Source organism: Protopterus annectens, chromosome 1.part0, assembly GCF_019279795.1.
Source record: "Protopterus annectens isolate FY-2018-M chromosome 1.part0, PAN1.0, whole genome shotgun sequence".
Classification (NCBI taxonomy): domain Eukaryota; kingdom Metazoa; phylum Chordata; order Ceratodontiformes; family Protopteridae; genus Protopterus; species Protopterus annectens.
Genome location: NC_056725.1, coordinates 758,222,112 through 758,236,969, shown reverse-complemented (window position 1 = coordinate 758,236,969; position 14,858 = coordinate 758,222,112). Strand labels below are relative to the sequence as shown.

The 14,858-nt window shown below is 44.2% G+C and overlaps 1 protein-coding gene across 1 annotated transcript in view; it reads right to left on the bottom strand.

Moving 5' to 3' along the window:
- The window catches only part of SERAC1 (serine active site containing 1), a gene marked incomplete in the record, with an annotated part of 923,851 nt that overhangs the window by 44,169 nt on the left and 864,824 nt on the right, over nucleotides 1-14,858 (bottom strand). Inside the window, 1 exon segment of the mRNA XM_044063262.1 lies at nucleotides 12,477-12,659. Within this exon segment, the coding sequence (XP_043919197.1) occupies nucleotides 12,477-12,659 (183 nt within the window).

Below are 14,858 nucleotides of genomic sequence, written 5' to 3'. Positions count from 1 at the left end.
GTATACTTAGGGAATAAAAACGGTAATTCCAGTGATTGTTGCAAACAAAAGTTAGAACAAACCTTTGGTATAAAGGATGGGTTTGGTCTAAGAGATACTCTATCCTTGTGAAATACCAGGTATGGTGGTTTGACACATAAGGCTTGAAGTTCTGAAACTCGCCTGGCTGATGTGATAGCAACTAGAAGGGCAGTCTTCCAAGAAAGAAATTCCAAGTCACAGGTTGCTGCCGGCTCAAAGGGAGGTGCGGTTAATGCGGCTAACACTACGTTAAGGTCCCACGGTGGTGCGGGATGAGATATAGTGGGCCGTAGAAGCCAAGCTCCTTTAATAAAGGCTTTGCACAACTTATTGCTCATTAAAGGTGGTTCTACGTTCTCGTGAAAATTGAAAATAGCTGCCAATTGAACTTTGATGGTAGACACCGAACAACCCTGGTTGAACAAGGAAGTTAAAAACTTCAGAACCTCTGACACCGAAGCTGTCATAGGGTCTAATCCTCGGAGTTGGGCCCAAATAGCAAACCTCTTCCATTTACTGCTATACATCTTTTTTTGTAGAAGTCTTGTGGGCCGAGGACAAAATATGCAAGACTTCAGGGTCGAAAGAATGGCTCCTGACTATGGAGAAGCCAAGCTGCTAGCTTCAATGAATGTAGGGACTGATAGGAGCTGTCCTGACTGATGCGTCAGGAGGTCCGGAACTTGGTCCAGGAACCAGGGACCGTCCAATGCATACTTGCGAAGAAAAGGGAACCAAACTTGACGAGGCCAGTATGGGGCGATTAGAATCATTTTGCTTCCCAAGCGAATCGCCTTCTGAATCACCTTGGGGAGAAGGGGAACCGGTGGAAAAGCATATAGCAGACTGGAGGGCCAAGGTTGGACCAGAGCATCCTTGGGCATCTCCCCCGGAACTGGAATGAGAGAGAAGAACTGCTGGCATTTTGCGTTGAGGGGAGTTGCGAAAAGATCGCAACATGGAACTCCCCATCTGGTGAAAATCTGTGTTACCACTTTGTGATTCAAGGACCATTCGTGAGGGGAGAGAATAGTCCTGCTCAGTCTGTCGGCTATCACATTGGATGTCCCCAGAATGTGTGTTGCCACTAGAAAGTGTTTGGTAGCAATCGCCCAATCCCATACCTTCATGGCCTCTCTGCAAAGGGGGTAAGACCTGGTCCCTCCTTGCTTGTTCAAGTACCAGACTACCATCATGTTGTCGGACTGAATGGCAATCGTCCCCCGGGGGAGGTGATCGTGCAATGCTTGCAACGTTAAAAGCACCGCCCTCATTTCCAGGATATTGATGTGGAGAAGATTCTCGTCGGAGTGCCACGTGCCTTGGAACGACCTGTCCAGATAATGTCCCCCCCACCCTGTCTGGGAGGTGTCCATAGTCAACGTGGCCGAGGGGGATGGGGGAACGAAGGGTCGCCCCTGATTCAGGTTGGAGGAAAGAAGCCACCAACGAAGATCCTGTTTGCATGTCTCTGTGATCAATATGTGGTGACTGAGGGGGAGGTCTTGATAAGACCACTGGACTGAGAGGAGCCACTGGAGTATCCTCATATGCAACCTTGCCAAGGGGACGAGAAGAATGGTGGCTGACATGGAACCTAACAGCTGCAGGACCATTCTCGCTGGAGCGCGACATCTGAGGATAATGCCCGAACCTGAGACTGAAATGTTGCTATCCTTTCCGCAGGAAGATAGACTCGCATCTGCCTTGAGTCTATTTCTGCACCAATAGACAGAATACGCTGTGATGGCAGCAATACGGATTTTGTCCAATTGAAGGTGATTCCTAAGGAGTTGCCTAGGGAGATAGTGGCTGCTAGAGTTTTTAAGAGTAGATGCCTTGAGGTGGCAGTTAGGAGCCAGTCGTCTAGGTATGGAAACACCTGGAATCCTAGACTTCTCAGGTGAGCAGTCACCACTGCCAAACATTTGGTGAACACCCTGGGGGCTGTGGTGAGACCAAAGGGCAGTGCACGGAACTGGAAATGACTGCCCCCTAGGCTGAAGCGCAAGTGTCTCCTCAATGCCTGATCTATCAGAATGTGATAATAGGAGTCTTTGAGATTTATGGAGCACATCCAAACACCCTTCTCCAGAAGCGGGAGAATGGTTTGTAAGGTGACCATCCGGAATTTGGACTTTTTCACTGATCGGTTTAACCTGCTGAGATCCAAAATGGGCCTCAAGTCCCCGGTCTTTTTTGGTACCAAAAAGAATCTTGAGCAAGTCCCTGATCCGGCCTGATCTGCGGGGACAGGTTGGATGACTCCTTTTTGAAGCAGCTTTGAAATTTCGATGGCTGCCAGATCCCGTTGACTGGGTGGCAGGTCCGGGATTCTTTGGGATGGTGGGGGGGGTTGAGAGAAGGGAATGGTGTAACCTCCGGCGATGATTCGTAGCACCCATTGGTCCTGAGTGATACTTTCCCAGGCCTTTAGGTGCCTCAAAAAACGACCCTCGACTGGCTCCGGAGCTGCACAGTTGGGCACTCCTTCAGGGATGCTGGAAGGAGGAGGAGCCACGAAAGGACTCGCGGTCTCCAGTGTTGCGGGGCCTCCGCGCCTCTGGGACAGCGTCTCCTGAAAAATTTCCCCTCCTCTGCCTCTAGAAGGGAATCGCTCTGCTGCGATGAGTAAGGCTTTTGAGACTTACGGAACCACATTTTCCCTCCTCTTCGAGCCTTGGGATAATGTCTGAAGGGAGTGGAAAACCGGGCCCCTACGGCAGTTAAAGTCTTACCCTCCTACTCGCAGCGAGTCAAAGTGTCCTTTACCTTGGGTCCAAAAGGGAGGACCCATCGAAGGGGGCGTCGGCAAAGGAAGACTCAAAGGCCTCCGCAAAGTGACACAGGCGTAGCCAGGCTTGTCTCCGTTGAGCAACACCTGTGCCCGCCACTCTGCTCGCTCCGGCTGCATACGAAATGAGCCTCATGGAAGAGTTGGATAGGGAGGACAGGGTAGCCAACTGGGAGTTAACCGTCTGGGCTAACTGCTCAGGTAAGTTACCGGAGAGGGTATCCAGCTCCTTGACCAGATCCTCTGCAGTCTCGTAAAATCGTCAAGTAGTTCGGAGACCTTAATGTAAAGGTTGCTGAAGCAAGGGTGCTTCCGTGTCGATCCATGCTCCTAGACTCCTTATTAGGAGGATGGGCGGACGTTAAGCCTCTGCCACATCTTGTTGGGTGGCAGATGCCACCACCAAGGCATCTACAGCCACACCTTTGGAAAGAAAATCCTTATCCGGGGGTGCCGACAGGAATTTATTGGGGCGAGCTGGCACCGGTTCAACAGAGTCTGGGTGTTCCCACGCCCTTCGAGAGATCAAATCCAGGAGCTCATCGAAGGGCGGAGACACCCAGGAGGCGGAGGGCTGAGCCCCGAAGGCCTTGAGGAACACCGACTCCTCAGCAGAAGGGGGTTTGGACTGCCAGTCTCCTTGTTGCTTAAGGATTTCCAAGATGTCCGCAAAGGATACATCATCCGAGGACGACTTGGGGGACTCTTCCGCATCATCGAGGTCGGTATCCGAGGTGAGAGACTCATCAGGGGAGTCTACGTGCTTCCCCTTGCACTGTCTCTTCCTCGGGGGTTCCTCCGAAGACGTTTCAGAGGGACCTCCAGGAAGAAGGGAACCCCCAATGGGGGTAACCTCAGGCCCCAGGGCTCCGCTGTCATGAGACAGGGGGATTGCAAAGGAACCAGTCTCCGTGCCAAGGGAAGGTGGTGGTGAGATGGTAGAAGTGGCCAGAGAGGATTTGGCCAAGGCACTCCTCATGGCCTTGAAGGCGGGACCCCCAGAGTCCTGAGAAGGTTCAACCCCCAAGGCCACAACAGCGGTTGGAACTCCCGCCGCCGACGCGCCGAGAGGGAGGCTTGGAACCGAAAGGATCGGTCCCAAAGCGCCCCCCCCGGGGCCGACAGAGGAGGTCCGCGTACCAAACACCGACCCGAAGGGCGGGGTTGGAGTTAGGGTCGGAACCGACCCGACAACTTCCACCGGCTCCACCAACACCGACTCCAGCGCGCGAAGCTGTTGGAGGAGGAACCGAGAAGGCAGGGTGGGAAACCGGCTCCGGAGCCAACTGGGCTGGAGCAGAGACCAACTTTTGAAAGACCGGAGACTGAAAAAGCCTTTGAAGCACCCCGTCTACATCCGAATCGGACATCCTCGAGGACCGAGAAGAGACCGACCGGGTCCGAGTCGACTTCTCCGCTGGTTCCGAAAGACTGGGGGACCGGCTCCGAATGGTTTCGAGAAGTATCAGCGCCGAGGGAGATTCCAGCACCACTGCAATTTCCCTCGGAGCTGATGTGGACTTCGGCACCGAAGGGGAAGAGTCTGAGCGGGCAACCTTCATCGGCTCCGAAGGCAGTGGAGCCGATGGAGATGACTCGCCTCTCGATGCCCGAGCTCTCTGCTCCAAAGCCAGAGGAGTCGAGGCTGGAGACATCGAGGCAGACCGTTCCGCCCTCGGCTCTGAAGTCCGTGGAGCCGACGGAGAAGCCTGCCTTGACTTTTTTGTTGCCGGATCAGACGGGCTGGTCGGAGCCGAAGATTTTTTCTTCCTCGACGGGGAAGAAGAAGAAGATAGGGCTTCCTCAAAGGAAGGGGTAATAAGCCCTTTCAAAATCAACTTATTTTTCCTCTCTTGGAGCACGCGAGAGGAAAAAGCGTGGCAAACGCTACAGGATTCCTAAAGGTGCTTCGGCCCCAAACAGTATACACATAAGGAATGATCGTCCGTAATGGACATTTTATAGTTGCATTTCGAACATTTTTTAAATCCTGATGGCCTATGTTCTTTTGACATGGCTATCTACTTCAACACTGACTACTAACAGAAAAATAATACGTAGACTAGGGCAAGGTCCCTCCAAGTTAAACGGGATCACTTGCCAACAAGAAAAAAATACAATTTACCACAGAAAAAAATTTAAACTGCACAATTCCACAATGAGTAGCTGTTAAACAGCTCTAACTAAGGCGCGTGGGCTAGGCAAGGCCCCTCTACTTAAACGGGATCCTCGAAGAAAATACAATCTCACCACAAAAATTCAAAATACTCAGTCACACAACAATAAGTAGCTGTTAAAACAGCTTTTGGGTAAGTTTAGCGAAAATTCTGACAGAAAAATAATCACTAAGAGGCACTTAGCTCACCCAAGTCCGAGACCACGTCTATGCTGTAGAAGCGGCAAACGAGATCTGTGGAAGCAGTAGTGGTGCATCCTGGGATATGAGGTAACTCAGCCAATAAGATACTTCGTGCTATTGTATAGCGTGCCGAGTTGGAGCCGAGGATCGGCTCCGAACCCATCTGTAGAGAATGTAGGCGAGATAGGATCACATTACATCATTTTTATTGCTACAGCAAGTCACAGTATGGGCAAAGGCAAATACTCCTTATAGGTATACCAGTTACTAAATATTAGAAATTCCCTTAAGACAACTTGCTTTTTACGTGGGTGTCTCAAATACTTTACCACAGGTTTCTTACTACTGTTCAGACAGCAATGCTTTATAAAGTTACATACCTTACTACTGTTCAGACAGCACTTAAATACAATCCAGTGCTGCATAAAGTTATACACATCGTCAAAAACAACACATAGTAAGATGAATGTATATTCTGCCACATACCAAGCCCATTAAGATATTATTTGCCAATGTGCTGTGCACACAGTTCATCCTACTTTTCCTTTATTTTCACCTCCCAACACATTTTCAGCTGAACACAATTCCTACCAGACTATTTCAAATCAACACAGTTATCTTAGGAAAGCAGCAGTAGGCAGTGACTTTCACTTGCTCTGAACACATTAGAATTCACAAATGCAAGAAAAAGTCTAGTTTATGTAAGCAGTATTTTCCTTTTTACTTTGGCAACACACTATACTCTAAATTGTTTCAACAGCTTGTTAAAATTCTACTCTCTCTACAGTATAAAGTAATTAGCTTTTCACCATACAATCAACTTTTCTTTCACTGTAAGACTCCCATGTGACTGTGTTTCCTATACTAACACAGTTTATTTACATGCCACAAAACATCCCAAAAGTATGCCATTGCAAGTCACAGGACAAACATGACAATTTAAAATGTAACTGGGTTTACTTGTCTGTATCAGTACTTCTGAACAGTTTATGAAGTACCACACACCACTGAACCTGTCATTAGCACTTTACATACTGCTTAGAATGTTAGATTACAGTTTAAAGCATGTGTCACCATTACCACTGCACAATTCAGACCTGCCTGACCTATTCTTGTCAGAAGGCCAGTGGAACAAAGTTCCTCATTACAACATTGTTTAAATACACTTCCCAATTTTTTTCAAAAATATCCCCACTTTGCATTTACAAGTAAAGCTTTGTTAAACATGGGTAATTTACCACAGCTTTTGCCAAGTCACATGTAATTGAAAGCAATGCTTTACATTCCATTGTTTTTATTTCTACATTTAAAATGAAGTAATTTACTTTGTGGAGTTACAAACTTTAGTCGCAATTTTGTCATACTCTTCAGTAATGTTCTCGGGCTGAGTCTGAAAAAGGTCCATGGAGATCAGTGCTCTACCCTGGAAAACAAATACAAATAAATAAATACTTGCTCTGATAATGTCTTTCAACTGTATTTTTAAGCACATGCATCATGGTGCAACATTTTTCTCAATAAATCTCTTTCAGGAGCATTCAAACCCAGTTATGTACATCACTGGTAAGCAAACTTTCAGCAATTTACTATGCACTTCCTTGTCTATGACAAAACTCTGACAAGTTTTAAGAATGTTGCTAAGCAAATATTCCCATAACTGACTCAGCAGCAGCTCTGTATTTAGCATCATCTTCTGTGCGGAGTCTGCATGTCCTCCCTGTGGTCGCGTGGGTTTCCTCAGGGTGCTCTGGTTTCCTCCCACATCCCAAAGACATGCTATAGGTGGATTGGACACTCTAAATTGGCCCTAGGTGTGAGTGCGTGCATGTGTGTGCCTTCTGTAGAAGGTTGGGTGCCGGGCTGGCAACACGACACTGTAAAACCTCCACTGCCAATCATGAGCGGACAGGTGATCCGCTGTGGCGACCCCTAACTGGGAAAAGTCGAAAGAAGAATTGATCACAAATGCGCTTAAAAAAGTGTTTGATTACATGAGAAGCAGACACTATTAAGGAATTCAATTAAGTTTTAATCACAAAAGAGGGAAGGTTTAACAGTTAACTTTCTCATGTTCTCAAAGACGCCACTAAACATTTCAAAATGTCAGCCTGGCAGTTCAAAATTCTGAAAGTTAAAGTAGCAGTAGAATAAACTTTTTCCCCCAAACATATCAAAGGCTTATCCATCCTTGTCAAACAGAACAGGGTTATCAATGACGATATGTTTAGCAGCAGAAGTTTTAGATAAGGAAATAACTACAGGGTCTGCTTTAGGAATAAGCAACAGATATTTTATGAGTCTGAGGTACTTTAACAACGTATCAGACTTTTTATAAGCAGGAGGTTGGCTGCCAGGCATATTGCCAGTTTTTAAGAAAACATTCCCTAAGCTGATAAAATAGGAAGGCAACTGCAGGTAGAGGAAACTCCAAATGCAATACATCATAATGCTTTTGCGGGGAAATGGGGTTTCATTCTGTTTCTACTGAAATACATTATGCTGGCTATATTCTCAGAAAAAGACAAGTCTTCTGGAGGGAAATTTGAAGTAACACGTCCCTAGGAGTCCATCTTCAGCTTGAATGGAAATCAGTGAAGAACCCCCCACCCCCCAATTCTCTGCTGTTCTGACAAGGAAATGCTGCCTGAATGAGAGGGAAATCTTTTTTTTTTTTTTTATTTTACTTGTAGTCAGTGAAGAAACTGGGTTTAAAACATTAAAAGAAAGTAATCCCTTAACAAACCCAGCAAGTCTTTCCTGACAAGAGTTAAATAAGCAGGAGAACTAACATTCTTAATTTTATTGTTTTCTTTTCCTGGGAGACTGAAAAAAGATGGACATATGGCAAGGGCACTATACTGGGAATTAGGCACCTTGTTGATTATATATATCACTGTTTTTCTCTCATCTGCTCCTATTTTAGCTATTTGCTGAGCCTCATCTGCCTCTAAACTTGGTATAATTAAAGCTTCTATAAATACCATTTGTCTTCTCTTGTCTCCCCATCCCTGTGCTTTATACAAATGATCATAAAATGTCTGAAATATCTCTAATAGCTTTACAAGATTCGGGTTACTTTTCCTGTTGTAAGCTCCCAGAGTTTGATAACCATTTTTTGCTTAACATGTGCTAAACATCTGTGTGCTCTGGCTTTGTCATCAAAATAAATAGTTGTTTAATAGCAACCCTACTAAAATCATGTTTATTATCCAGATACTCCCTTATTTTTGCACTTTGCAGTTCTTCTCATCTTGTTCTGTGAAATTCCAGGCATTCTGCAATACTTTCACTTTTGCCAACACCTCAATATAATTCCCATTACTTTTTTGCCATGTTTTTAAAATCTAAGCTTTACAAGAGTAGTTTTCCTTTCCACCAAAGGCAGGCGCCCGGTCTGGTGGACCCCAGCCATAAACAAACTCTACAATAAGAGGAGAAAGCTACTACATGACAGAGCAAAATCCCTAAAAGGGAAGGCATCACTGATCAATACTAGCAAAAAACTACGATCACTCATAAAATCATCCAAGGCCAACTTTGAGAGAAAAATCACTAATGACACAAAAGACAATCATAAAGCCTTCTTTAGCTATGTTAGAAACCTGGGTGGAAACTCCCAGATATGCTCAGAATTAGTCCAAAATGATAAAAGAATCACTGAACCCACAGACATTGCCAACATACTGGCAGACAGGTTCAGTGCAAATTTCTCCTCCCTCCCCAAAAGGAGAAATATCTATCCCACCAGAGTCTAGCCTCCCAAACATCTCAGATGCCCAGGTGAGAGCTGCTCTCTAAAGCAAAAACACAGCATCAATGGGACCGGACAGTGTCCCGGCTGTGTGCTACACGAACTCAATGAGGAACTAAACCCACACATAAGGCTGCTGTTTAATCTTAGCCTTACTACAGGATACGTCCAAAGAATGGCGTGCAGCAACTGTGGTCCCACTCCACAAAGGCGGTGCTTCTACGGACCCTGGAAATTACCGCCCATAAGCTTGACGAGCCTTGTCTGCAAAGCTATGGAGAGGATCATACTGGAACTCATAAATAAAGACATTGGGGACCTACAGACACTGGATCCTACAATTTGGCTTTGTCAAGGGCAGATCCTGCCTCTTGAACTTGGTCGACTTTTGAAACAGTCACTAAGGCCATTGATGAGGTAAGGCAGCTCACACAGCCTACCTTGACCTAGCAAAAGCGTTCGACACAATACCCCACTCGGGCATCATAGAAAAGCTCACCAGCTTAGATGTAAACCCATATGTCACAAGATAGGTTGCAAACTGGCTCAAGGACAGAACACACAGGGTTAGAGTTGCTGGTGCCATGTCAGACTCTAAGCCGGTCACGGCGGTGTCCCACAGGGCTCAGTCCTGGGCCCCTCTTGTTCGGCATTTATTTTTCTGAAGTGCAGGCAAACATAGGGGGATTGTGGCTGACAAAATTTGCAGATGACTGCAAACTGGGCACCATAATTGACACTCCATCAGACACAGACATCCTCCAGAGAGGTCTCATAGAAATGGATAACTGGTGCCAGAGCCATGGCCTTAAGCTAAATGCCAAAAATGTACAGTCATACCCTTTGGGAAAAACAAGGTAACTAATTACCACATAGGTGGTAATCCATTAAACACGGAAGAAGTTATCAGGGACCTGGGGACCCAAGTTGACAGTAACCTCTCTTTTGACACTCACATTGCCAAAGTGGTTAGGAAGACCTTCTACATTGCCCACCTGATCATGAAGGGATTCACATCCAGATCAGGAGAGGTCATTGTACTCTTCACTTATCAAACCAATGATTGAGTACACCGCCCCATTCGGAATGTACCTTACCCGACACCTGCAGCAGTTGGAAAGACCCCAAAGTTCCTCACCAAAAGGATAAAGGGGCTCAAACATATGTCATACGATGCCCGACTGAAGAAACTCCAGCTCTATTCAGTCGCATACAGTCTGCTCAGAGGTGATCTGTGCCTGACATACAAGGCCATGTCCAACCCGAATTAATGGACATGCTCCACCTCAAAAATCCAAATCCACCAGAGCCACGAGCAAGAGACTTAAACCTCAACACGGATATAAATAGGACGTGCTGGAGGGACAGATTCATCACCCAGAGACTCCCTACACTATGGAACAGAATCCCAGTCCATGTGAGGCAGAGCCCCTCACTGACTCTGTTCAAGAGAAATCTTGACGAGTGGATGGGAGATCGTAGGTTTACCCCGGGAATCATCTCTGTATCACTGCTGGACAGAGGCACAGCAAACTAATGGGTATAGTATTCTCATCCTAAGGGGTGGTGAAAGCCACACACACTCTGGCTAGACTTATAAATGCCCTAGGGCAGATAGCCTAGTATGAACCTATGAACCTATGAGCAATCCTACAGCTTCATAGGCTCTATACAACTCCTGGTACTTAGTGCCTTACTAAGAATGTACCCCACAGAGACTAACAGACACTGATAAGCAGTCTGAGGAACCAATTCCAGCCACCCATTGGTGGTTGAGGCAAGGAAGACTCCTGCAAAATATTTTTCTTTTGGAAGGGAGAAGGAAGAACCAATAAGACTGGTAAATGATCAAGTGGTTTAGCACAGAAAGAAGCCTAAAAGACAGTTAGTGCATCCTGTGAGTCAGTAAACCTCCTGACAAAGTATGGATTATGATGAAAAAAAAAGTCAAATGATAGTCCCCAAAAGCAAAATGTACTATCCCCAACATAGTAATTCTACATAATTATGTAGAACATAAACAGTAAAATAGATTTTTACATTGTTTTTTTCACGAGCATTCAGAAAGTAAAGATCCCCTTAAGAAGGTATGACAGGCCATAAAAATCAATTTCTTAGTATAAAAAGATTAATTCACAGAATAAACAGCTTTTCTTCAGAAAAGTGACAACACAGAAAGATTTCCCCCAGCAGGGTACTTATCTGCTCAGCCTTGAAAGACGACTAGCCAATCGTCAGTTCCATGAAGCATGCAGTAGAAGCGCACTTCAGCATCAAGAAAGCTCTTACGTTTTGGCGCCCTAACTACTGCTTTGTGTTTCTCTCCTTGATACCCCACTGTGATAAGTGAATGTGGAAGCTGCTCTGGTGCTTTGAAAGCTGGCCAATGGACATATTTGGGGCAGAATAAGCCTACTGCAACCGTGGTCTAATTCTGAACATGGGGAACAGTTTATTTTTCGTTAAAACAAAATAATCAAACATTGGAGGCATGATTTAGACACAAAATAAGATGAAAGGCTGGTTTGCAGTTTAAGAGAAAAGATGGTGTAGTACAAGGCAGCATTGCTCTAAAGCTGTCCACAGGAATCCCTGGAGTAAAGGACAACATAAAGAAGCTTTTTTTCACTGAAAAGGACACCTTTTGAATGTGTCATATACAGAAGTGGCCAATATGAAGATGGACGAGAGGTCTAAATAATGAAATAAGTGGTGTGGTAGAGTCAGCTATGGGGGGGTCAGCTATCTGGCTGGCTACCTAGATACATTACTTAGCATTTTCTTGACAAGACAGTATTACCTGTTATACAATTAAAGTAATATTACCACCACCAATATGATTCCTAATATCCTCTGACATTTCCTTCACATGTGCAGGTATAAAACCTTCACCAAAATGGAGTATAATATTACTCAATCATGCTGCAAAGTACAATACCAAACCACTCACAATGACATTTACTGAATAACACTTTAGTGTCAACCATTCGAGTTTTCACTGCATATACCTCTAAATCTATGTCTTCATTTTTCATACAATATATATATTTTTTTGAACATGACCATTTACATTAATAAGGTTCCACTCTGGACTGTAACGAGGGTGAAGACATTAATCTTGGATCTCTTGATTAGTTCCAGACTAAGGTACCTTCCTGGTACAGTCTGCAGGTTCTCTATGTGCCCTCATTTCCTGGAGTGCCTTCTTTCTTCCGACTTTCCAAAATCATGCTGATAATTGAAGTGGTTGTCCTGAAACTACCTCTACCAGTGTGTGCACATATTTGCATATTTGTGGATCCATTTCGCTATCTTCAGTTGTTGACATATTTGCATAATGGAATGGCATACCATCCAGGACCAGTTATATACCTTATGCACATTGATTATTAGTATAGACTCTGGATCCCAGGTGACCCTGAAGAACATAAAGCAGGTACTGGAAAATGAAAAACTGAAAGAGCCATTATATTCAACATTTAATAAACATAGTACTTGGTCAATAAATCTGGGGTGCAAGAATTCAGAAAGTAAGTATATTAAGTTGTTACCTTTACTTAGCTCCTTCACTTCCACTGATGGAAAAAGCAGAAATCGAACATTAATAGAATATTCTGCAAGGTGAGAGCCATGATGGGGTACGCTGTAAAATACGATGCCCTCTGTGTTGTTAATCAAAGGGTGCATTTCAGGATCTTTCCATGCATCTACTAGCATTTTCTTGACGAGGAGACCTGCAGCACAGAAATTAACATTCTTCAGAGACAGTATATTTACATTGTAGCACTGGTTAAGTAATACACTTTTTACATTTCTGTGTGAGGGCTGATAAAGTAGCTATATGGAAAATTAAGAAGTTTAAATGTACTATCATTTTAGGTTTTACTCCAGATCAGACATGGCCATGTCACCCCCCCCCAGTTGCTACTATTCCTCCCTACCCAGTCATCACAATGTGCCACCTAAAGACAATCAACTTGGAAGAGAACATTCTCATTTTCTGCATTTCCCAGGTGATAAGCTGCCATTTTTCCTGTACATGTAATTACTGGTACTTACAAGTCAATATTTTAAGCAGGCTTTCCATCCACTCTGCTTAACAGGACACAGCAATCATTTCCAATATTCTCTTTGCTGCTCTTTCATTACCACTTACCGAAGACCCCCCATTACTTAAAAACACAATAAATCTAGGATACATATTATTTATGCCAAATGTCTTCTTTAACACAAATGCTGTAAACTGAATTCAAGGTGTTTCCTTTATCCATAAACCAGACTGAGGTATATGTGAACATTCAACATCTAAAAGTCTACTGAACATTTTAATATAGAATAATAATGGGGGAGAACAAATAGCACAACATTAACACACAACAGATCGTATATCTGCAAATAAGACAACTTGTATTACATTACACAATGGAATACCTCTATAAAGTCTCAACTCAGTCAACAATATTCAAAAACTATGGTTAGTCAAAACTAAAATATGCAGGTGTGCTCTACTTGCTGACCAAAGATGACATCATTGTGACATTCTAAATGACCAAATCCGGCTACTTATCACAAACAGCAATTCTACTTCTGAGCTCCCTTACACTGAAAATACTTCAACTTGGCTACTGCTTCCAAATAAAAAGAAACCTTCCATAAAAGAACAAAGGTACAGTGCCAGAAATACCGAAGAAAACACCCCATTAAAAGGCATACCAAAGTTCAAACTAGCCACTGGAGAAATAGCCTTCTCCAGTCTGAGGCCTGCTCTATAGAATAATCGATGACCAAACATGGTTAAAAATACTCCAACTCAGGAAAAATGAATAAAAAAACTGAAAGAATTCCTGCAAAGTTAATCGAAGTGTACATGCTTCAAGGATGGTCACTAGTTCTACACTTTCAACAAGGTACTGTACTGTCAACACATTGTAAACAGTACCCTATTCCTAGCTCTGCATCTTTTCCCCTACAAATATTTTGATACTATTTTGTTTGTAAACAAATGCAACTAATTAACTAGAAATATTTCCACATCAAAGTGTTGTCAAAATAGCTGTTTTGCCTAACTAAAATGTGTTATGAATGAAAAAAGGGTGACTGTTCCTTTCACTTACCTGGTAGATATGTAGGTAGGCAGACAGACAAATGAATATTTACTTTTTAGTGACAGGTTCCCCTACATGGTGTCATCTCTGCCAGAGGTGCATTTCAGGCACAGGCTTTCAAACAGAACTCAACATCTATTATTTTACAAACCAGGTGGTGGCCACTGTGACGTTCCCCACGCTAGGTCAGTACTCAAGGAGACTGAATCCTCACCACTGACACTGGAGAGGAATGCTCACTTAGAGTACAAATGGATACACTCAGTACTTCCAGATGCAGACCTCTCTGCATCAAGCACAACTTCCCTTAAGAACACACAGAGAACACGCTCAGTCTAGGGGCTGGTTCCTTTCTCTCTCTCTTCAGGGCCCCAGTAAGACTACCCATTGACGCAGCTTTAGAGTTGAGTCCTTAGCCAGGGTTCCAAGCTAAGTCCTCCAGCGTCCTCTCTCTGAAACCAGTGCCTTGTGTCCCTTCTACAAGCAGCTGACACACACAGGGATTTTATTTGCACACACCTGGGAAAGGCTGGCACAGATTCACCTGCTGTGTCCCCTTCTACCCAGATTATAAGGCAGTTATCACTGCCATCAGAACCCCTGCCAGCTACTTTAAGGCTCTTATAAGGGTACCCAATTATACTGTGTACAATTAATACTAATACAAATGGTAATATTGGCCAAACAGCAAGGCTTTCAAGAGTGGGAAGAGTTATCACCAAATAAATGCAAGTACTCTCAAAGGTTAAAATATTTCTCTAAAAGGACCAGCCACAATGACAAGTTTAAATATATTTAATAATAATTAAAAGAACATGAAAATATGAA